General features: G+C 37.0%; 1 protein-coding gene across 2 annotated transcripts in view; it reads left to right on the top strand.

The window, feature by feature from the left end:
• The window catches only part of eps15 (epidermal growth factor receptor pathway substrate 15), a 44,358-nt gene that overhangs the window by 14,268 nt on the left and 5,776 nt on the right, over positions 1–24,314 (top strand). The window contains exons 12-24 of one of the 2 annotated variants that reach the window (XM_023263179.3): positions 1,565–1,647; positions 6,601–6,673; positions 10,813–10,974; positions 11,105–11,302; positions 11,631–12,053; positions 12,347–12,424; positions 14,833–14,992; positions 15,131–15,175; positions 15,310–15,701; positions 18,412–18,481; positions 18,617–18,687; positions 20,038–20,173; positions 22,536–22,741. In XM_023263179.3, coding sequence (XP_023118947.2) covers positions 1,565–1,647; positions 6,601–6,673; positions 10,813–10,974; positions 11,105–11,302; positions 11,631–12,053; positions 12,347–12,424; positions 14,833–14,992; positions 15,131–15,175; positions 15,310–15,701; positions 18,412–18,481; positions 18,617–18,687; positions 20,038–20,173; positions 22,536–22,741 — 2,097 coding nt within the window. The remainder of the gene's footprint in view (positions 1–1,564; positions 1,648–6,600; positions 6,674–10,812; positions 10,975–11,104; positions 11,303–11,630; positions 12,054–12,346; positions 12,425–14,832; positions 14,993–15,130; positions 15,176–15,309; positions 15,702–18,411; positions 18,482–18,616; positions 18,688–20,037; positions 20,174–22,535; positions 22,742–24,314) is intronic. The other variant, XM_035944899.2, reaches the window with a different exon arrangement.

Raw genomic sequence — 24,314 nt, forward strand, 5'->3', positions numbered from 1 at the left:
GTAACATATAGTTTCACAGGGCAAATTAACCAAATGTAAGAATAAAATCATGACGTGTGCAGTCCTTGATGCCACTGAGTAGCCATGATTCACTCTGCTGCAACCAACAATCACGTGACAAAAAAATCAGGGACCTTTTGGCCAAACTACAGGCTGTGTTTACATAAAGCAGAGAGAATAATATTCAATTAAACACCTCAGTAGTAAAGCATCTATTGAAAGTAGAGCAGCTATTTTTCAGTCTTGGTAACAAAAATGATGCACATGTCGATTTCATTTTACTTTCCTTTTTTTTTTTTTGCAAAAAAAAAATCTACTTTCACTCCGGCGTTTTTTTTATGATTTCTGGCATGATGACTTTATTATTCTGCACAGAAGATGTTTTACTTTCAGCCATATGCTGTTTCTGTAGGGGTACAGTACTTTATATTAAAGTGAAAAAAAGATGTGATGGGAGCAAATAAAGAACATCCAGAAGCTGCTTGGGGTTCAGAGGGTTAACAAGAATTAAGATTATAGAAGGCATTGCAACTCTAATAATCACATTAATGGTGATAATTGGAGCAACAGTAGAACAGTGGAAGCAATATATGTTTTTTTTTTTTCTTATTTCATATACTGGTCTTGGCTTTCTGCATACTATCATTATTGTCACTATATTTTGTACATTAGTTTTGTTTATCATCAGTACTGACTGATAAAAATCCTTGGGTGGTTTTATTTTCTCGCTTACGTTTCTTCTTTTTCTCTTCTTGTGTGTCCATTTTGGATTTTTTTAAAGCTTGCAGCAGTGAGTGTTTTTCATTTCCTCTTTGTGCAGCAGTTGGTTGCTTTAACTGCTGTGCTTCCTTTTGCTTTTTTATATTTTGTTTGCTTCATGCTCAGTGAGACGATCCTGAGTGAGGGTTTTTGTTGGTTAAGAGTCTCATTACTCTCAACAAGCTGCCTCTCTTGTCATCTTTTCTATTATTCTCCAAATTCACGTTTTTGTTGGGCATTTTCCACCATATTTGCTTACATACTATATTTCAATTTGTTCCTTAACCATTATTACCTGTCTACATTATCTGCTCTTTTGAGAGAAGCTGACAAGAACAAAGGCTGCTGTTTTCAGTTTTATGTGAATCTTTCATGGCACCTCAATTGTTTTGTAGATGCAACAAATTTTTCTTGTTGTAAAGCTTGAAGTAGTTATCTATCTTTGATTTGTTTATCTAAAATTGTCAACAGAAAGAGGGTTGTTGCTTTTTCCTTCTTAACATTAGAAAACAAAAGAATATCCAGTATTGTAGATGTAGTTAAACCAGACCTTTGGACCATAGTTTTGCTAGAATCCAGCCTCCTTCCAGCTTCTCCTACCTCACAACAACGTCTCCATCAGTGGCTTCAGATCTTTAATTTTTAGAAGCTATTGATGTAGCTCAGCCAGTGTTTACTTCTACTGTGTCTGTGTCGTCTCATACTTTCGTCAACATATCAGTAATTTGTGTGTAGCTTTACAAAATAATTCTATTCTTAGTCCACATTTTTACTGACCTCCTTTCTCATGTGTTTTTTTCTCCAGAATAATGCAGTAAACCTGGCAGCTGACTTCTCTGCAATTAAGGAGCTGGACTCTCTCAGTAACGAGATTGTTGAGCTACAAAGGTAAGCTTTTGTTCTGTTAAGAGTCCATGCATCTTCATATTGAAGTCATGTTTGTCTCTGGTGGGGATGATGTGGCTTGAAACTTCTTCTTGACTAGGATATTCATCATCCTGCCTAATAGATGGTATTCAAGGTGGCATGAGACAAGATTTTGCTTTAACCCTCTGAACTCTGCCCAGTTTCTGCACGTTTTTGCTCCAATTTCATTTTCACTCACTATGAACTCAGTTTTCACTGCAATATAAAATCCTCCACTTCTGTGGAAACAGCACAGCCATGGCCAAGTAAAGAAAACTCAAAAATATCTGTTTTTGTCAAGTATGACATAGTATAGTGTAATAAATAATACAAAAAAGAAAAAAAACAGAAGTTGAATTTTATTATTTTACAAAAAAAACCACATTTTTGACAGTGCCCCACACGTCTTACCAGTACTGTAAAAATAAAAAAGAAAAGATGATTCTACATACAGTAGATATTTTACACTTTGCATTTATAATTTGTTTCTATACTTGTCACCGATTTGTTGTTTGTAAACACAGTTCATTGAAGTTCATCTGAAAATTTCCAGAATTTTTGTCGTGTGGTTGTTGGTTGAAGCTGAGTGGTTAATGGCTCCATGCTTAGAAGGGCAGAATTTTTAGGGTTTTTTTTACAGAATCTAGTCAGTAAAAAAAGATTTATTTTTAGCTATTTTTTAAAATGAAACATGTGCAATTTAGTGATTTTGATAAACAGTTGTAAACTTAGGTTTGGTTTGAGTTTCTCACATTACAGTTGAGTGAAAATCTTGATTCTTTCTGTTTTTACAGGGAAAAATTGTGTCATTTTGGCTATTTTTATTGATTTTTTAATCGAATCTACTGGCAGGTTTTGGGGTTCAGAGAGCTAACTGACGTCTATGAAGCAAATGCAGATTGCATAATGTAATGTTTGTATATTTGTGACACAATTGGCAATTAAATTCACTTTCACTCTGCAATTTTATCCACCACTGGGTAGGAAATCTCCCAGGACAATGAAGGTCCAATTTACCATTAAAAGAATAACTTGAGCAACTGTGGAAACTCTATCTGCCAAATGTTGAGTTGCTTGTTGCTACTTAAAGCTGTGTTTTGACTCAGATGTGAATCAGACATTATTAAAGGTGTGTGAGGCCCGTAGGACTTCTGATTTCAAGTTGCATTGTGTAATATTATTTACATACAGGCCCAGAACATCTGCTGTCAGAGCCACTGGTTGTATCTTTTTGTCCTGGACTGACCAGCAGGACGCAGCGTTTCCCTCAAATTGGGTTTTGTTGCCAAATAAATTTATCATAGTTGTTGGTCTTCGCTACAGTTGGTGTTTGTGAACTAAACTCGGTGTTTCAAGTGGGTTCAGGTATGCTCGATGGAATTACTCTCTCTGAACACCGACAGCCACAGCTTCAGTGAAAATAAATAAGCGTTTGTGCTGCCAAACACAGCAGATGGTTGTAAAGCTGAGTTGTGTAGCTGCTGTCTGACAGTGAGATGGAAGGAGGAGAGCGACGGAGAAGCAGCACACTCCAGACTTTATCTTTTCACCTGCTCTTACCTTTATATGCTCCACATCGGCTTCATGTCAGAAACACTTCTCAGCAGCAGCTGCAGTAACGCTTGTTCGTTTTTGCCGATCCTTTCGCGTCGTTTGCATTTGCATACCTGTTTTGCATATTCAGTCTTGGTTTCGCTCGTCGTGGATTCAGTTTTCATACTTAAAAGATTGTAGCTTCCCTATTCATGAAAGCTGAGAGTGAGAAGTGAGAAAGTGGCGTTCCACATCACCCCAGCTTTCAGATGCAGAAATACAAACACAAACTACTTGACAGCTGTTACACAGAGGTAGAAAACATGGAGAGAAGTGGAAACTAAGAGACAGAGAGGCAGCAGATTGAGAAGGAAAGATGATGTATGTGTGCAGCTGCTTCAAGACCTGGCCTCAGCCTTCTGCTGAAGATGAGGAGGAAGATGATGATGATGGGTAAGAGGAGAATGGAAATGGTTTGCTGCTAGAAGGTTGTCTGAGGAGTTATACATTTTGATGTGTGGTGAGCAATGGAATATAAAAATAGATGCTGTGTTTGAAGGTTTTTCTGTTATTTTTAGCCAGCATTGAAATGGATGACGAAAGAAAAGTACTTTTATTTGTGTGCGTGTGTGTGTGTGTGCGTGCGTGCGTGCGTGCGTGTGTGTGTGCATGCATGCATGTGTGTGTGTGTGTTTTTTAAGGAAATTTTACACTGCAAATGCTTGCTGGGATGTGTTGTTCTTTATCAAAACTGAAATAATAACACAAAATGTTGGTGTAATATCTAAATCTGGGTTATTGCAGACATGAAATGCTATGAAAGCTGTTTGTTTGCAGTAAGAGACAAACTGTGTGAGAGAACAGTGGAAAAATCTGGTGAGAATTACATCAATGAGTACGATCAAGTCGAATCAGAATCTCACTTCATACATGAATACACTGAAATATAGTTCACAATCATGTTCTGGTTTTGCTGAAAAGCACATTTAAATCAAAATATCAGTAGCTGCTTCAGCGCTTGTCTTTCTGTGCCTCTAATTTCCTTTGTTTCCCTTGTAATTCACTTTTTATCATATTGGTTTGCTCACTTAGAGCTGAAAATATTCAACGGTTATGTGAAGGAAATCCCACAAAAAAAGTGTTTAGGGTATCTTTAACTAGAACAAATGACTGCCTGTTAAACTTGCAGTTAAGCCTGAATAATAATAAAATAAGGCGATTCTTTTTAAATCCTGCACTGGGGAAATTTTACAGTTTTACAGCAGCAAAGAGGAGAGTGCAGAAACATATCGAACATTAATTAAAAATGTAAAACATACAAGAAATGCACTGAAGTCCTGTTGATATTGTACAGATATTGTACTAACCCTAAAAAAATGATGTCATACAGTCTTCTAAATGTACAAAGTATTCAAAATGCATAGGTTTAAATGCACTGAACCAAAGTGAATTAAGATAACAAAAGAAATTATTAATCCTGAAAGAAATGATTTTGCCAGATCTTTCTCAAAAAGCAAAATCATATGACATTATGTGGAGCTGTATTACTTAATGGAAAAACAATAAGATTTAAGTACGATACGTTACTGAAAATTCAAATAAGAAATATGCTATAATAAGCTATAATATGCTAAAATAAGACTAAAATAGAAAAAGTAGTGAGTAATAATGGCAGTGATACAGATTTGGTAAGGTAATAAATGAAATATTCCACTTTACTTAAACATGTTGTGTGTGAAAATGAAGTATTGCATTTGAAATTAAAATATTACACATTAAGTTACTGCTGTTAAAAAATGAAGTATTGCACGTTAAATCCAAATATTACACCTTAAGTAAAATTATTGCAGCTGAAAAATGAAATATTATACATTAAATGCAATTATTGCAGCTGAAATATGAAATATTGCAAGATAAATTCCAATATTACACATTAAACTAAGTTATTGCTGCAGAAAAATTTAATATTGCACATTAAGCTAAAATATGACACACTAAATTAAATTATTGTAGCTGAACAATGAAATATTACAAATTAAAATCAGCTATTACACATTAAATAAAATTACTATAGCTGAAAAGTTTAATATTGTACATTAAATCCAAATATTACATATTAAATTGAATTATTGTAGCTGAAAAATGAAATATTACAAATTAAAATCAGCTATTACACATTAAATAAAATTATTGTAGCTGAAAAATGTAATATTGTACATTAAATCCAAATGTTACATATTAAATTGAATTATTGCAGCTGAGAAATGAAATATTACACATTAAATAAAATTATTGCAGCTGAAAAATGAAATATTGTACATGAAATTGAAATATTATGCAATAAATTGAATTATTGCAGCTAAAAAAATGAAATATTGCGCATTAAATTCAAATGTTTTACGTTAAATGAAATTATTGCTGCTGAAAAATGTATATTGCCCATTAAATTCAAATATTACACAATAAATTAAATGATAGCAGCAGAAAAATGAAATATTACACATGAAATTGATTTGTTCCACATTAAAGTGAAATATTACCCACAGAATATAAATATTACACCTGAAAAAGTTCAGTGTTTCACATTACACTGACATGTTGTACTGAAACTAATCAAACTATTGGTAAATGTAATATTGCAGAATACATTGACGTCAGGTTTAAGTGTTTAAATTAGAACGTGTGACAGCAGCAGGAATAAAGAACTTGCAGTGTTTCTATTTATGTTTTAATAATTTATATCAAGTGACTGTAATCAGATGATCAATGTTAAGGTAAATATTATTGGTAATAAGTCATGAAAGGCATTTTTAGTCTCTTCTATTAATACTCTACTACTCAACACAACTCAAGGTGCTAAAAACATTTCAAGGCACTTTTTTTTTTTAACAAATGATTTCTGATTTCTCTGTTTTCCTTCTTCCAACCCCACCCGTCTCTTCTCGTCTCTCGCTGGGTGCTTGAAGAGGTGAAACATCGAGGACGAGCTAACGGATGATAGATGCTTTAGGATGGCTCATCATCACTCGTCTCTCCTCCCTCTCTTCCTCCCTCCGTCCTCAAACAGCCATCTGCTTCTCACTCTTCATCTCCCACTCGTTTCGCTGAGCACTTTCTCCGGCGCTCGCTCGCTCTTCGTCGCGTCCTGGAAGTCTCATAAATCCCACCTTTTTATTGTGCTTCTCTTACGCACCTGCTCCAGCTTCGTGCGCCTCTCTGCACTGTGAAGTTGAGATTTCAGGGCAGCATCATGGTGGTTCAGGGAGAGGAGAAGGTGGTGGTGGCGGTTCGGGGTGAAGCGCCAGAGAGCTGGCTGGGTGTCCTGGGTGGGCTGGGAGTGCCGGGTCTAACCTGTTTGTCCTTGGTGGCTAAATACTCGTGTCTCTTGTGCTGGACCCCCAGAGAGAAGAGCTCCGTGGAGGAGGAGATCAAGGAGAAGGAGGAGGCCATCCGAGAGCGCAGCTGTGAAGTGCAGGTAAGCTCTCATTTGTGAGTTTAAGCCTGAAACACTGATTTATGGGCAATCAGAATCAGTTTTGTAGTCGGTTCAGCTGCTTGTCCTGCTTTTTTGTTTAGTTTTTTTTTAGAGAGTGTTGTTGCAATGAATCTACTTGAAAAGATCAATAACACATTTGGTTGTCAGTCTGAGACGCTTGTTCGGGATTACAGTTACAGAGAGGAAGAGTGTGGTGTCCGTCTGTAGGCGTGTCTGCCTCCGGCTCAGCCTCAGAGATGGGCTCTATTTTAGGAGATGACGGCTTAAAGGGCTCGTCCGCTCTGCGTTTTGGGAAGCCGGTCTGATGTCGGACAGTGAGGGAGGGTCTCCGGGGAGTCTGCCGCTGATGTAGCTAAATTTCTGAGCTGCACTGCAGAGTAGCCTCAAGTGCTTTCAGCTATTTATACTGTATTGTGTCTTCTGAGTTTGTTCCCGGGTGTTGCATATCGTGTGTGCGCGTTGGTTTTTTCCAGCAAACTCTGCAAATACTGGAGTTTTAAGACTTAGCCTGCAGTTTTCCTCGGAGGATGTGTTTGTCACTGATGCACAAGCTTTGAAAGAAGGACAGCATGAAACAAAGGAGCTAACGTTTAATTAGTAATGTCATTCTTACTGTGGGAAGGTTTTAATTTAAAAGAGACACACAGAACTGTTTGTTCACTTATCAGGTCTGTAGAGATGTTTCTGCTACTTACTTGCTTTGTGACTTGCATAATGTTTTTTTTATGGATGTTTTCACCGTTGATGGCCTCACAGTGTTGAAGCTGACATCCTCTGACTCACCAGATGCAGGCTGCACTTACAGGTCTGCTTATTTAATACAGCTTTCCCTCTTTCTGCGTGTTAGTTTTCAGAATTCCTCTCACTACAGGAACCAAAACAACCTCAAAGCAGTAAATCTACACCCTGAAAATGACATATTGAGTCTTATATTATTATTATTATTAATAATAATAATAATAATAATAATAATAATAATAATAATAATAATAATAATAATAATAATAATAATAATAATAATAATTATAATAATAATGACTTTATTTATATAGCCCTCTTAAGAACAGCATTCACAAGGTGCTTTGACAGTTTAAACATGCGACACAGACAATCAAGCAAGACATAAGGAGACAAGGCAGAGCAGTCAATTAAAATGAGTAGTGGAAATGATAAGTTAACCCTCCTGTTGTCCTCATTTATGGCCACCAAACAATATTGTCTCCTTGTCTGAAAAAAATCCAAAAATTCAGCAAAAAATATCCCCAAATTTCTGAAAATTTGCAAAACCTTCAGGAAGAAAATTCCAATAATTCTTAAAAAGTTTCCCTTAAAAGTTTTATTATAAAAAAAAAAAATCTCCCAAATTTGGCAAGAAAATTCTTTTAAATATTTTCAAAAAACGAGTAAAAATCTTCCAAAAAAATCTTAAAGATATTAAAATGATTACATATATATCAGTAAAACTTCTAATATTTTCTTTAAGAACATTCACAAAAAAATCAACCAAAATCCAGTGAAATTCGCTGGATTTTGGTAGATTTTTTTTGCGAATGTTCTTAACATTTTTAACATTTCTTTTTTTTCCACCAAATAATGTTGAAAAATTTCCCAAAAATGTTGAAAATGTGGACATCAAAAGTTTGACTGTGAATTTTATTTTTTTTTTCACATTTTCAAACCTTAAAACGGGTCAATTTTGACCCGTAGGACGACACGAGGGTTAAATGAATAACTAGCTAGATTAGCACACATATCAAACAAGGGACGAATGTAAGATGGAGGGTTAAAAGTTGAAATTAAAAATCTAAAAAATTAGGGAAATGAAAGAATTAGAGACGACATCACACAAAGGAACCAGGCAGCTAAAATTAAAATAAAACAAGAGAGAACATATCAAATAAACAGGACATAGTACAAAATAAAACACCGAAACTAATAAAAGCTAAAAATAAATTTCACATTAAAGCAAATCTATAAAAGCAAGTTTTAAGAAGTGATTTAAACGAACTTACTGACTCTAAAAGCCTCATCTCCTCAGCCAGGTGGTTCCAAAGTCGAGGTCCTGATGGAGAAAGCTTGGTCCCCTGTTGGGTTGGCTTCTCCTCATATCTCTACATGTAAATGAATTACCACTTTAATACATGTCTTCACAGCAGAGTTCTGTTTTCCAGGCGCAGACATTAATGGTAATTAGTAATATATATCACAGAAAATCATTCTGTCCTGTGAATCATAAACCTTTGTTTATTCATCAGTAACTACATGAGTCTTACATTTATCTGTTAAATCAGATTTTACTGCAGTTACAGGACCAAAACGGCTCCTGAACACGCCTCCTGAATTTCCCAGACGTCATCTCGCAGGGCTGTGTTCTCCTGAGTTGATTTGACAAATCTTTTTACTGTAGAAGAAGCAGTGACACTGATCTCCCCAATGTGCCGCTTCGTTCCACTTCACACGTCCTCTAGGAGCCACGTACCGCTAGAAAATCATCTAAGGTTCTAATGATTCTAGTGAGCTCTGCAGGCTTCACCTGTCTGGCAGCCATTATTAAATAGTGTTCGTCTCTTTTCTTGATGGAAATCGTTTCACACAGTCGTCTTTTTAGCGGTTTTTGTGGAGCCGCTGTGATGATAAAGTTTCCATCTCTGCACATAAAAATGTTTACTCAAAACAATTTTCTTTGGTGTATATTTCTGCAAACAAGGCCAGCCATTCTGTACTACAAACACACATCAGTGTCTCTGCCATGACATCACATATATTTATTGCTTGTTTCTTATTTATTACTTGTTTACAGGGATTTATTTGGTAATCAAGTTGAGCTGTAGACCTGTCCACGATCAGCCACAACATTAAAACCACCTGCGTAATATTATTTAAGTCCCTCTCAGACAGTTTTGACCGGTCTGGGCCTAAATACAGGAGCTCTAATTGTGTCCTGTGGTGTTTTTGTGGATTATCCATCTTATGGATGCTCAATCAGATTGGGATCTGGAGAGTTTGGAGGCCAGGTGAATGTGTTTTTTTTTAATTTCTCTCCATCCTGAACAGTTTCTGTATTGTGGTGATGGCATTATCCTGCTGTGGGTGCTTAGTCTGGTTCTGTATTTAGGTTCCATATAAATAGCAGGAGCTGGAATGAGAAGATCAATGTTATTTATTTTTCATGATATGGCTGATCGATGTATTTTACTGAGTGTCAGTCAGAGAGCACAGAAATGAATAATTATTTTAACAGCTTCTGACTTTCTTCTGATTTACTACTTTAAGCTGATTTATTTTTATTATCATTTATTAATTTTTCGTTCATTCTATCTATAAATTTATCTGCACCATCTTATGTCATTTGCACACCCTCATTGCACATTCTCATTTGCACATTTCTGTCAGTCTTCGTTGATTTTATCTGTTATATTTTCTATATATTTTTTTTAATCTTATTTCACTTTATGTTTTGTTTTGTTTTATTATATTTTCTCTTCACTTTATACCCTACTGTTGTGTGTTGTCTTATTGTTTACCCCTTTATTGAATATCCATGCTGCTGTAACAGCTTTACTTCTCTTCAGGGAATAATAAAGTTGTCTAAGTCTAGTCACACTATTTATTCCTCAATGAAATAAGTTTTATAATCAGCTTGTCTGCCTAATAAGGTAGATTAAACATTGGTTACAGAGAGGTAAAGTATGAAAAGACTGAATAGGTGAAGATGGGCAGTGAATGAGTTGAAAAGTTAAAAATCACAGTAGAAAGAGTAATTATTTTAATAATTAATGATAATTTTAAAAAGGATTTCTGCACCCAGAAAGCTACTTCTAAGAAACAGTTTGTTTGAATATGTGTCATAAGATGGTGTCTAGGCTGGTTCTGGTGCTGTTTGCTCATTTTTGCTCTACTGATGAGACACTTCTAGTGCTGTAATTAACTCACTAACTTATGAGAGAACAGAAAATCATCTCCCAATTTTCACCTGTTTCTTCCTCCTTCTTCTTCATTCCAAATTAATTAAAAATTCGATTTGTTTTCAAACAGGTTTCTGTCCTATTCTGTTAGTTGGGTTTGCCTGTAAAAGATTTATTTATCCTCCTGTCTCTGTTTTTGCTTCGTGTCTGCAGGACCTTCAGGATGACGTGGCCAAAGAGAGCGGGGAGCTGCAGCGACTCCAGTCTCAGCGTCAGAAGGTTCAGGAGGCTTTGGAGGAGCTGGACCAGCAGAAGGGCTCCCTGGAGGAGCAGCTCACCCACATCCGCCAGCAGACCAGCCAAGAAACTCAGCTTGTAGGTTGACCTTTTCATCTTCAGTTATTTAGTAAAACTTTTCCCACAACAGCTGAACACAGTGGTGACAATATGAGGACATAATAGGGGTAGGATTTTCTGGAAAACATTTGTGATTATGTCCTTCCAGATCTCGTCTCTGCAGTCGGAGCACGAGGACCAGGAGCAGAGGATATGTCAGTATGAGGAGGAGCTGGTCCAGGCCCGAGAGGAGCTGCTGGCTCTGCAGGAGGAGAGCAGGAGGCTGCAGGAGAAAGTCCAGGCGGCTCAGGAGCAGCTCACTCCTCTGCAGGAGTCTGTGCGAGACTCCTTCACACAAGTTGCACAGGTCAGAAACTCAGCCTGTTTCTCAGTTTCACTTGCATCAGATAGAAATGACTCACTTCTATTTTAATCAACCGAGCTGTCGACACAGGTTGCATAACGGCTCGCTTTTAGATTATTTTATATCTTTACACTTTTGAGTCTCTTTTCTCACGTTTTACATGTTAAACTGCAAAAATTAGCTTCCAGAAGCTGCTTCTGCTAATTCTGCACATTCAGAATTCAGACACAGTCTCTGCAGAATTTTTAGGATCTATATTTATCTGTCATATTAAGTATTACTGCTGCTCTTTTTTCCATTTTTTTCTCTACTTTATCTCTCTGCCATTTAGGTTCAACAGAAACTAAATGACCTTCAGGTGGAGGAGAGGTCGGTGACGGCTCAGCTCAGCTGGAAGAGAGCCCTGGAGGACAGTTCCCCCGTTATGGTTAACGGATCGGTGGGCCCCACTGCAGAGCTGCACCAGGTTGACCTCTTCCACCAGGACCTGTTCCAGGACAACCAGCCGAATGAGCTGAAGGAGGAAGAAGCAGCTGCAGTCTGCAGTCTGCAGAAAGAACATTCAGATCAGAAAGAGAAAGAAGGAGGCAATGAGAAAGAAGATGAAGAGGAGAAGGAGGAAGAAAGTCCAAAGACTCCAGAGGAGGAGAAGCTGAAACCTGATGCCTTGGATGATCTCTACACCAGTCTGGCCTCCACCGATTTGTACAACAGTCTGTCGACACTTGGCAAGCCGCGGGAGAACGCTGTGAGGGTAATGAATGGTCTCAGTTTTGTTATATAAAAGGCATCAGCTCCTACTGCAACTCTGCACCACTGTTGTCTTTTTCTGTAGCAATGATATTGGAAAAAAAACCTTCATATTTACACCAAAACGATCTTTTTCATCCACAAAACCTGCGAGAACAGTAATCAACATTTGGTGTGATCACAGTTTTTTTTTTGTAGAAACACTAGAGTTGCACCAAAAGTGAAAATGTACTGCATAAATTCTTAGACGATCTTTCTGTCTGTAACTTGTGCTGTATTTTCTTCTAAACTCTCCAGGAACAGAACAGTCCTGCACCCATCGTCTCCAGTGAGACCACAGATGATGCAGAAGAATCGCCAGACAGTCCACTGAAGGTAAAGCGGACGCAACAACGTTTTCCTCAGTTCTTCTTGAGATTCTCTGCATTTTTATTATTATCACACTTAAATGTCACATTTAGCCAAAAAACTGAAGTTTTTGTTTAACCCAAGTTTCTTTTAACACCTTGTGAAGCCATTTATAGTCACAGACACGAGCTGTTTCAAAGTAATTTCCATTGCGACATGTATAGAACGACACTTTGTTGTTGGACATTCTTGACGTCAGGATTAAGATAACAAATATCTGCCATGAGTGTTTTATGTTGCAGCTCAAGGTTTCCCCACCTCACTAATCTTTTATAAGCTGGTGATTCATAGGCCTGCATTGCTGTATTTTTAGTTGTAACCAGCCACCCAGAATTCTATATTTTTTCATCCTCCAGTCCAACTCTTTCAGTTTTCTGCAAATATACTTTATAGTCAATCAGATCCTAATTTATCGTGTGAAAAATTTCTGTTTAAGCCTCTGAACTGCATGTGGTTGAACGCCAGTTGTTTAAAATGCATATTATCTTTTAAAAAATGGTAAACTTACACCAGTTCCCAGATCCAGAAACTGGAAAAACAGGAAAACATTAGCGATTTTCAACTTTTCCAACTCGTGTGACTTCCTGTTCCACCTGGGAAGTTAAAACATGATATTTCATCAGTCACTTTGTTCTAGATGCCTCTTTTAAAACTTCACCAGTAAAAAAACATTTGTTTTGTCGAGATTATGCAAAAAACATTCTAATTTAGCTCTTCTTGACACCACTGAGGAGCCATTAGTGACAATAGAATCGGGAATGTAGCGGATTTTCGACTTTCCAACTGTCTCTAACTAATCGTGTGGATTTTCCAACTCGGTCTGGAAAATTAATTAAATCTAAGTTTAAAATCATGATAGTTCATCAAAGTCCCTTTATTCTTTGTGTCTCAGTTGAAAGAAATGCCAAAAGCAAACCATCAGGGTGGAGGATAATTTGATTTATCTAAATGGCGGTGGGTCATTCTGCCTCATTTCACTGAATCCCCCACATCCGATCATCTTCTGTTTGACAGATTTTTTTTTTTAGAGTGAATATTGATTGAAATTAATTTGACTATTTACATCTATGAGTTGGAAAAACGTTATTGTTCTTTTAAACCCAGTAACAGTGTTATATAACCACTTTCTGAGTGGTTTAGCCATCGTACCTGCTCAATGATTGTCCTAATATTGGCCGTAAATGCAAAAAAACCCTTAATTTTCTTATTTTTTCACATAAAGTTTGCCTCTGACTGGCACCGTACTCTACATTTTTAAAGCTCCTATTGCTGCCAATCACAGGAAAAAAATTCCACGTCTTACAGTGTAAAATAACGGTTTTATGGTTGGTGGAATATCAGAACAGACTAAATTTACACCGTCATTTGCATTATTACTTTGCATTATTCTATCAATGACCACATCAGTAACCTACAAAATCTCAGGGCATTATTTCTCAAGTTATAGCACTTCAAACATTTCTCCACCAATTGGCATGAAGAAGACAAAAAAATGCAAAAATGGGCCTAACTCCACCTTCTTTGAGACTTTTTAACCCTCCTACTGTCCTCATTTATGGCCACCAAAAAATATTGTCTCCTTGTCTGAAAAAAATCCAAAAATTCAGCAAAAAAATTCCACAAATTTCTGAAAATTTGCAAAACCTTCAGGAAGAAAATTCCAATAATTCCTTAAAAGTTTCCCTTAAAAGTTTTATTTAAAAAAAAAAAAAATCCCCCAAATTTGGCAAGAAAATTCTTGTAAATATTTTCAAAAAATGAATAAAAATCTTCCAAAAAAATCCAAAAAATATCTAAAGTGATTACATATATATCAGTAAAACTTTTAAGATTTTCTTTAAGAACATTCACAAAAAAAATCAACCAAAATCCAGTGAAATTCGCTGGATTTTGGTTGATTTTTTTTGTGTGAATGTTCTTAAGAAACATTTTTGACATTTCTTTTTTTCCACTAAAAAAATGTTCAGATTTTCCAAAAATGTTGAAAATGTGGACATCAGAAGTTTTGCTGTGAAAATATATTTTTTTCTCCACATTTTCAAACTTTAAAATGGGTCAGTTTTGACCCGCTGGACGACACGAGGGTTAACCCAAAAACTAAAGTTACTCAAGAATCCCGATTTTACACATGGTAAACTCAGTATTTGTCACTTTCAAAGAAAATGTGTCAGACTGAAGATGGTCAGACGAGAACTTTCTTTAAAATTTGAGGATTTAAGGTGGAATGACCCAGGTGTGAATGCCGCGTTAATGTGTTTAGGATGCGTGTGATATGCTACTTCAGATAAATTGATTAAAATGTTTACTATAAACAAACACACAGATAAATACACATTATTTATTCCAACATTCTCATCTATGTTGCTGCCCAACAGGTTGCATCACCAGAGCCAGAGAACAAAGACGAGCCGACGGATTTGACAGAAACACCGGCTTCGTTACCGCCTCAGGTCGGCCCTCGATCGATGCCGCCGCAGACCAGCCCCCCATCCCTCCCTGAGATGGACTTCTTCCATTCAGACCCTTTTACTGACCGTAAGTCCTCATCATGCTGAAGTTAGACCTAAAAACTCCCTCAGACCGATCGGTTTTACAGATGGAGCGTATTTATATAACCGTAATCGATGCCAAAGCCTTGAAAATGTCAACCTTCAGATGCTTTTTCCTTTGCAGATGATCCATTCAAGGATGATCCTTTTGGAAAAACAGATACTGCAGGTACATTTTTTGTAATCATATGCCTGTTTTGAGTGATAAACAGACACCAAAGCAAATTTGAAGCAAGTGCATCATTATTTACCGTATGTGATTCTGTAATTTTAAATATTTATATTCTGTTTATTTTAAATCAGATCCATTTGGGGGAGATCCATTCAAAGGCAGTGACCCGTTCGCTGCAGACTCTTTCTTCACTCAGCCCTCCGGCACCACCTTTTCCTCTGAGGACCCGTTCGCTGCTTCAGCTGATCCCTTCGGTACCACTGCTGGCGTGCCAGAACCCGACCTGTTTGCAGCCAAGCTGAACGACTCTGCAGCTGCACCGGCGGCAGGTCCCGATCCCTTCACCTCCAAACCCACCAACCCGACTTCCAAGGACCCGTTCAGCTCCACGGCCAACAACGTGGCAGATTCCGACCCGTTCGGAGGGAAGGCGAACGCCGTGGGGGAGGCGGATCCGTTTGGTTCTCAGGACGGAGGGTCGGATCCGTTCAGCTGCTCTTCACCAAGCTCTGATCTGGCAGTGGTGAGTCGACCTGCTGACGGAAAGTTATATAGCATTCCTTTTTTTAAGCTGTTTTTATGCCTTTAGTTGATAGTAAAAGTGGTACGAAATGTTTGGATAGAAAACGGGAATAAAATGCTAAAAATGGTCCTCAGCTGAGACTTAAATCAGGGATTTGCTGCAAAACCTGGTCATAATGTACTGACTGTGAAATTTACAGTTGCAAGAAAAAAGTATGTGAACCCTTTGTGGATTACTTGGATTTCTGCATGAATTGGTCATAAAATGTGTTCTGATCTTCATCTAAGTCACAACTATAGACCAACACAGTCTGCTTAAAATAATACCGCACAAAAAATGATTTGTTTTCATGTTTTTATTGAACATAACATGTAAACATTCACAGTGCAGTGTGGAAAGGAGGGTCAACCAGTTATTAAATCCAAAGGTTCACGTGCTTTTTCCATATTTAGAAGTGCTAGAAGATTATTTTGAGTATTTTTTGTGGCATTTATGTGAAAGTGGCAGAGACAAGAGACGTAGGAAGAGACAGTAGAAAATAGTAAAAATGGTCTTCAGAGTTCAGATAGCAAATAGACAGCACTGGACTCGAGTGAGAACTATTTAATCTGTCATGTTTGCACTGCTAATCATTAAGAAAACGTTACGAATGACTTCAGCCACTGGTACCTTTCTACGTTCTGCTCTTTGCCAGTTCTCTCACTGTGTGTACGTCACAGTTGGTCACTGTTCAGTGGGATTCAGGGTTTTAATCTGCTGTAGTTAGACTGACAATATCGGTATATTAACATTCATGTCGTCCTGCGGGTCATAATTGCTCCATTTTAAAATTTGGAAAAAAAATATATTTTCACAGTGAAACTTCTGATGTCCACATTTTCAACATTTTTGGGAAATCTTTAAACATTTTTGATGGATAAAAAGAAATGTTAAAAATATTTCTTAAGAACATTTACAAAAAAATCAACCAAAATCCAGCAAATTTCACTGGATTTTGGTTGATTTTTTTGTTAATGTTCTTAAAGAAAATGTTTGAAGTTTTACTGATATACATTTAATCACCTTAAATATTTTTAGGATTTTTTAGGATTTTTTTAAAGGGGAACTTTTAAGGAATTATTGGAATTTTCTTCCTGAAGGTTTTGCAAATTTTTAGAAATTTGTGGAATTTTATTGCTAAATTTTTGGATTTTTTTTCAGACAAGGAAACAGTATTTTTTGGTGCCCATAAATGAGGACAGCAGGAGGGTTAAGAAGACTATTTTTTACTAAACTGCTTGTAAATAAGAGAGAATTTTGATACTATACACTGATGCACACTTTCTAGTATTACTATTTTTGTTGTCATTTTTCTGGCCACCAGTGGATGGCGTTCAAGCCACATCAAATACACAAAGTTGTGTATTTATTTTTTTTTTTAATCAACTATGGATGCTGTATCTTGCAAATCTTAAATATGTTTTAAGAAAAGCTTGCTCATCTGTGACACTGCTGTATATGCACTTGATGTAAAAAATAAGATTATTATTGTCATTATCAGTCATGAATGTGTTAGGGCACTACTAAAGCTTTCCTCACCTTGGTGTTTTTTGCACAAAATGGTTGCATTTTATAGGGTTATAAATTTGAACCTCATAAACCTACCAGAGGTTTTGAAAGGCATGTTATCTTAAAAAAAAGAAGCCAATATTACATCATTTATCATTGCAAAATCTGCAAAAACAGAAAGACTAATCAGACTTTTGACTTTAAAACACGGGAAAAGTGTCCAATCCAAGTTAAAATCACGACATTTTATCTTAATGACTTTATTTACATGTTTTATTTGAAAATTCAACCAATGTATGCTGTGGAAGTTCAGCGATGTGGAGAAAGGATGAGGAGGCAGACTCTGGACACTCAGGAGGACTTAGGTTGTGACTAATGTTTACTGATATCAGGAGAAGTGACACCAACAGAGCAGCAGTACATGCAAGCAGCGCCAGCATCAGTTCTGAGGATTCTCTCTGATCTTCCAGTATATATTGTAGTTGGGAGAAGGTTAGATTTAGATTACAGACCGATATGGAGACAACTAGTCTGCTTAGTCACATCAGAATAGACAATATCTAATCAACTGTAGCGTCTGCCTGTCTAAAAGCCATTATGACCTCAGGAAGAGGAAAGAGTCATTTTTCCTTCACAATGTAGAGTATTTTCTTTCATCAGATGCTGCTTTTACTCAAAACAGATAAAAGACGAGTATGGAAATTGTACAGAAACTCCTTGGAGTTCAGAGGGTTGAAACCTTTATATCACTGACTTGTGAGTTCAGAGGTTGTTCAAAAGTAATAGTAGTTATTGTAGTAGTATATTGTATTAGCTGTTTATTTAAGTTTGTACTTTTTAGTTTTCATGTGTTAATGTTGCTGTTCTGGTCACGTCTTATTTTACAAAAGACAAATCAAATGTAGAGTTAGAATCTGAAAGTGGTATTAATAAATAAAAAACAATTAACAAGTCAGTATAGAATGGAAAAAAAGATGGAATAAATGCTTTGGTTTCTGCAGTTTCTACAAAATTTGCATTTGTTCAAAGTAAAAGATGTGTGGACTTTGCAGTAGTTTTATTTTTCTATAATATACATCACTTATGAATCCAGTTTATCACTTTGTGTTTCAGGATTTTATTGTACAATATGTTGAATGTGGTGTTTTTGTTGTGTTTTTAGAAGGACATTGCAGCGACCAATGACCCCTTTGCTCCAGGTGGTACGACAGTGAACGCCACTTCAGATGCAGGTATGACTTGTATCATGGCGCCACCTTCTGGAGACAGAATCCATTGCAGCTATTGGATAATAAAGTTCAGTGTGTTTTCTGTACAACTGACCGTGTTTTTGTGTGTTGCTGATTTCATCCCCTCGTATGTTTCAGATCCGTTTGCTGCTGTGTTTGGAAATGAATCGTTTGGAGGCGGCTTTGCAGATTTCAGTGCCTTGGCAAAGGTAATTGTCAGAGCTAAGCGGTGATAATTCTGTCCTCGCTTCCTGTGTACAGTCCTGAAATGACATGTAGTCTGAAGTGAAACACAGTGAAGAATAAGTGCCGGTTGAAACAGAAATAGTTGTGTTGTGGTGAACTCTATTCTGGTGTAGAAACCAGAACAATCATTGACTCAAGGCTGAACTGGTGAATGTGTTGTGGTTTTAGGGGAGGAAACAGCTGAGGGGGGAATATTTCAGACAATGTGCCACCTTGCTAATGATTTGAAATAAAAAGGACATGATCCAGATGTTTTCTTTAAAATACTGCATTTACTGTGTTTTAAATAATTACTCAAACACAGCACTGATGCCACCTCTGATCACAGTCGCTAATATTTGTCATATTTACCTCCCTAATGTCATTGTGTTACTCTGTAGGCAACATGAACATGATGTTGAGAATGACGAGTAGTAGAAACACTGATTTCACATAGTAGAAATATCAAACTCACACCACAGCTTTCCCATAAGGATGATCTGATTAGGTTCTTTTGTACTTTACTGCATAAATTTTCATATTAGTGAAGTAAAACCAACTTTTTTATGAGTATACTGTGATCATATGTGGTTTATTCCATTAAAAATCACTCACTACCTCCAAACTGACCCCTTCAGAATCAGCCAGTTATTTCTCAACAATAACTTTAGTGTATTTAATGAAGCCATGGAGAATTTTTACCTTCATACTGTTTATATTATTAGAGTTAAAGGCTTTAAAAGTACACAGGAATGGCTCAGAATTTCTTTTGCTTAGTTTTTTTTTACATAATTTCTGAGCCTCATAACTTCATCAGTACAGCAGATAAACAGGAAATTTTCACTGCTAGAAAACACGTTTGAATTCTGTCCAAAACTTAAGCCAAAATTAGTTTTTTGCACATTTTTCTCTGTAACTAACTTTTAACTTCAGTATTATGGGCTATATCATCATTTTAATAGTAATCCTGCAGTAGTTTATATCTGTGACATAATCAGAGAAGCAATCCTTGGTATTATCTGTTTTCTGATAATTCACTGGAGAAAACTTTTTTAAAAAGTGCATTCTGAGTAAACTTTCAAGGCTCATATATCAGCATGTGTGATAGGTGGTTGGTCAGAACAAGTTCTAGACAATAAAAAGATAATTTTGATGCCAGGATCATCTCTTTAACCGAGACAGCTTCTGTGTTAAATTAATTTTCTAATGTCGCTGCATTAGGAAACACATGGGATCAGGTGGGAACTTGCATCAAATGATCCACGTGTGCTTCTGTCGTCCTGTCTGTGGTTTTTTCCCCGTTGATTTAATTTGCTGTGAACCTTCTGTTCCAGTCAAACGGTGCCGATCAGTTTGGCATCAACAACAAGAATCTGTTCCAGGAGGACAGTCAGAGTTCCAGCTCTGACGTCCCTCCGGCCCTGCCGCCGAAAACGGGTACGCCAACCAGACCCCCTCCTCCACCTCCAGGTCAGTTCCTGTTCATCTCACGAGGTGCTGTACCATATATGTACTAATGCGCACTATTTGAGATGGTAAGTTGGGCAAATTAACCGAAATGCATCATGCTACTGCTTGTTTTTGCTCACACAAGTTTCCTCGACGAGTCTACAAGAAAACTCTGTCTGACAGAGCATCCTTTCCACAGATTGAAGGATTCTTGGATGCACAAGTTTTATTTTATTAGCTTCTCTTACCAGACGTGGATTTTGTTGACATACAGGTGCACTTGTACACAGCAAAATAAGCGAGAAACAAGAGAGAAACACTAAAAAGAAAAGAATTGGTCTCCAAGCAAAATCTAATATCAGTTGCACAGAACTATTTCAACAGTACAAAGGATGATGTTGACCAAATACAGACAGAATAAATGTCATATTTCACTCTGGTGCAACATCAGTGCGACGAATCTATACAGTATTAACTGCACTCATGTATATTTCTTGTTTATTTTAATTTTTCTTCCGATGTCTTGACATTTTTGCCCAATTAGTAAAAGATTATGCTGTCTTATGTTATTCTGAAAAACATTTTTGAGCAGCATTTTGAAGCTGATTCCATCACATAAGGCAACACAACTAATTTGTCTGTTTAAATCAGCACCACAAAGCCAAATCTGACAGCCATGCAAAGCAAAAAGCTATTTTTTGATTATTTATGCCAGCCGTTACCACATTGAGAAAGGCTCCAAATGGCTTTTGTCAGCTTTTTCAAAGATACTTTTTTCATTTTTGATGCCACCTCAATCATTCTAGAGTGATTTAATTCTTTCCAAGTAGAAGTTTTTAAGTCAGCCACTGAAAATTCATGCGTTTTTCATACTTTATTCAGCCCTTTGGGGAAATTCAAGATATCCAGTAGCTCAAACATGTCACATTTTTAAAAAACAAGGTAAATACGGTGCAGATGGAGCTGCTAGAAGACAAGAAAAGACAGATGGTACTGGTACAATTTAAAAAAAAAAAAGAATTTGAAGAGTATAAATACAGGAAAACTAAATATCAGCTATTATTTTTCTTAATATCATGTAGTTTTACTGTTGTATTTTCTGTGTATCTGTCAGACATGCAGGGATGTATATAAAGACACATTACTAATCACAGTTCTTTTTTTGATTTATGTTTTTCTGCCTACTTGCACACCATCTACACCAGAGATGTCAAACTCATCTTAGTTCAGGTTCCACATTCAGCCCAATTTGATCTCCAGTGACCAGTTAAATCACAGCATATTAACCTAGAAATAACCACAACTCCAAATGTTTCCTTTGTTTTAGTGGAGAAGTGTTCACATTTAATGAATTATCTTTTTACAAAACACTATGAACAACCTGAAATCTCTAAAGAAAAATAAATTAAATTTCAACAATTAATTGCCTCAGTTTATCATTTACACATTAAAACTTACAGATCAGAGTCTACAAAAGAACACAACATTTAGTCACAGATATCTGGAACTGAACAATATAGTATTTTACTTCATTATGGAAACAACAAAAGTCGGACAAAAAAAGACAGAAAAGAACAAAAACAAGACAAAATATTACAAAAATGAGACAAAAAATGATAAAAGCGAGAAACAAAATGACAAAGAATGAGTCAAAAAAAGTTACAAAGTGACAAAAAATGGACAAATGACAAAAATGAGACAATAAAATTACATAAATGACACAAATGAGATGAAAAATGACAAAAGCGAGAAACAGGGACAAAGAGTAGACACAAACAACACAAACGAGACAAAAAAATGACCGAAACGATGCTCAAAACATTGAATAAAGCAAAACACAGAATCACAAAAATAAGGTAAAATCCACAAGCGAGACAAAAAGGAAACACAAAACGACGAAAATGTGAGACAAATGACAAAAGTTGGAAAAAAAGACAAAAAACAACAAAACCAAGACAAAATATTACAAAAATCAGACACAGCAGAGCAATGAACAATCTAGTATTTTACTTTATGATCAAAACAACTTGTCATGGACCAGAAATTATTTTATATTTCTTGTTTCACAGATTCACGATTTGCAGTTGATGTCTTCTCTGTAATTTTTACACTTTATAAAGTCGTCCCACGGGCCGGATTGGACCCTCTGGAGGGCCGTTTTTGGCCCACGGGCCACATGTTTGATCTACACCATTTTTAGCTGTAGTGTCTACATTCTGCACATAATTATGCCTTTACAGCTTTTATATCCTCATCTTTTTTCTGTATATTCTGTATGTTTAATCCGCTGCTGGTTTCTTGAATTTCCCTCAGGATCAGTAAAGTTCCTCCCTACTTATTAACTGTTAGTTCTCTGAAATGAAACCTGTCTGTGCCTCATCAGGTAAGAGATCGTCCATCTCTAGGACAGAGTCCTCCGACTCCTTCCAGCGACGAGGTCACTTCCTGGGCCAGACCTCAGGCGACTGCTCCTCCTCTTCCTCCTCCTCCTCCCTGCCTGCAAAGGACCCCATAGCCGACCCCTTCGCCCCGTCCTCCCCTCCTCGCCACAGCGTACGGGAAGCTGACCGATTTGCCAGCTTTGACAAAGTGAGCACCTCCCTCTCGCCATCTCCCTCACCTCCACCTGAATGTGAATAACTGCTCCCTCTCCTCTTTGTTTTTCCCGCTCGTGAATCACATCAAAAAGGTTAAAACCACCGAGCAAATCGGGCCAGCGTTTCCAATCCCTCCATCCACTGCCAGTAAAAAACCACTAATCTGCTCCTGTTAGAGTTTCACATGGTAGCACAGGTTCTTAATGCGACGTAACGTTTGTATTTGTTTGCTCTGTTGTGCTGCTTGTGTATATTTTAGCTCTTTATCTATGCAGTGTTTATTTGCCTTGTAAGACTATTATATAGCGTATTGCACAGAATTTAAGCCTCACGAGTGAAACTGCACTGTCTTCCATTGTGACTAAATGTACAGAAACGCCCTTAAATAAGTTCTATTAATATATTAAATCTAAAGCAAACATTTTTGGGTACAAATGAATGAATTAGAAGCATATATCTTTATAAGTCCCTGATGTTTGGCAGTGAATGGAGAGATGAGAGGCTGCTTGTATTTGGCATTTGTTCGCCATCCCAGCCCAGCACAGATGCTTGTTTAAGAAGAGTCTGATTCAAAAATGACATTTAAACTAGTACATATAGCATTGAAACTCTTTTCTCCAAGAGATTTTGTGCTACTTTTAACACTGAAGTCGACTCTGGTGAATTTTAAGCCTGTTCCGTGGCTTTGATGCGTTTTAGATTCAGCACCAACCTGCAAGAAAGCACCATTTCATCCATTTTCAACCTATTAGCTTGACAATTCATGAAGTTCATAGCTAATAACTTAAAAAAACAAGCTCCAAGAGAAGCTGTTATAAGCTGAGCTGCACCACAGAGGCTTTTTTCTATCGATTACAAATAGCCACGTCTAATTTTTTTAAAAATAACAGAAGCTGCGGTTAAAATATTAAACGAGCTGTGAGTTTGGGATGGACTGAATGCAAACACGGCGTTGGTTCTCTCCTGTCACACGACTTCACTCGCATGTTGAACGCCGACCTGCACGCACTAACCGTGTGTTTTGATTGGCCGCCTGTCGTCCACTTACACCACTGCACCGTCACCATCCCTCCAATCAGCGGCTGCGTTCCAACATCCATACTTCAAAACCTTATAAAACACCCAAAAGAGGTTTATTATGCAGCAACATATCAGGATTTTCTCCTACATTTTGCAGTTTTGGCCTTTCTGACCCACAATCCTTTGCAGTTACGTCACAGCTTCTCACATGAGCGTAACCAAACTGTGATGGTCAAACTTTGAGGCGTAATATTACGACAAAGTAGCGCTGGATGTTCTTCATACGAGCAGCTGTTGAATCTACTGAAAGTAAAAAGACAAAATATGTGATTTGGAACGCAGCCAGACTCATTTTTTCCTCCCTCTGCCGGCTATTTATTTATTTATTCATCCATCCATCCGTTCATCAGTTCATGTCAGTCTGATCCCTTCGCTCGGTCAGCAGCGTGTTATGGAGAAGCAGATCACCTGTATTCTCTCTGTGTTTCTGTTAAAGAACTTTAATAAAGTGTTGAATCAAGGGCTCTGGCTTCTATGTGCATCCA

This window comes from Amphiprion ocellaris, chromosome 2 (genome assembly GCF_022539595.1).
Source record: "Amphiprion ocellaris isolate individual 3 ecotype Okinawa chromosome 2, ASM2253959v1, whole genome shotgun sequence".
NCBI classification, from domain to species: Eukaryota; Metazoa; Chordata; class Actinopteri; family Pomacentridae; genus Amphiprion; species Amphiprion ocellaris.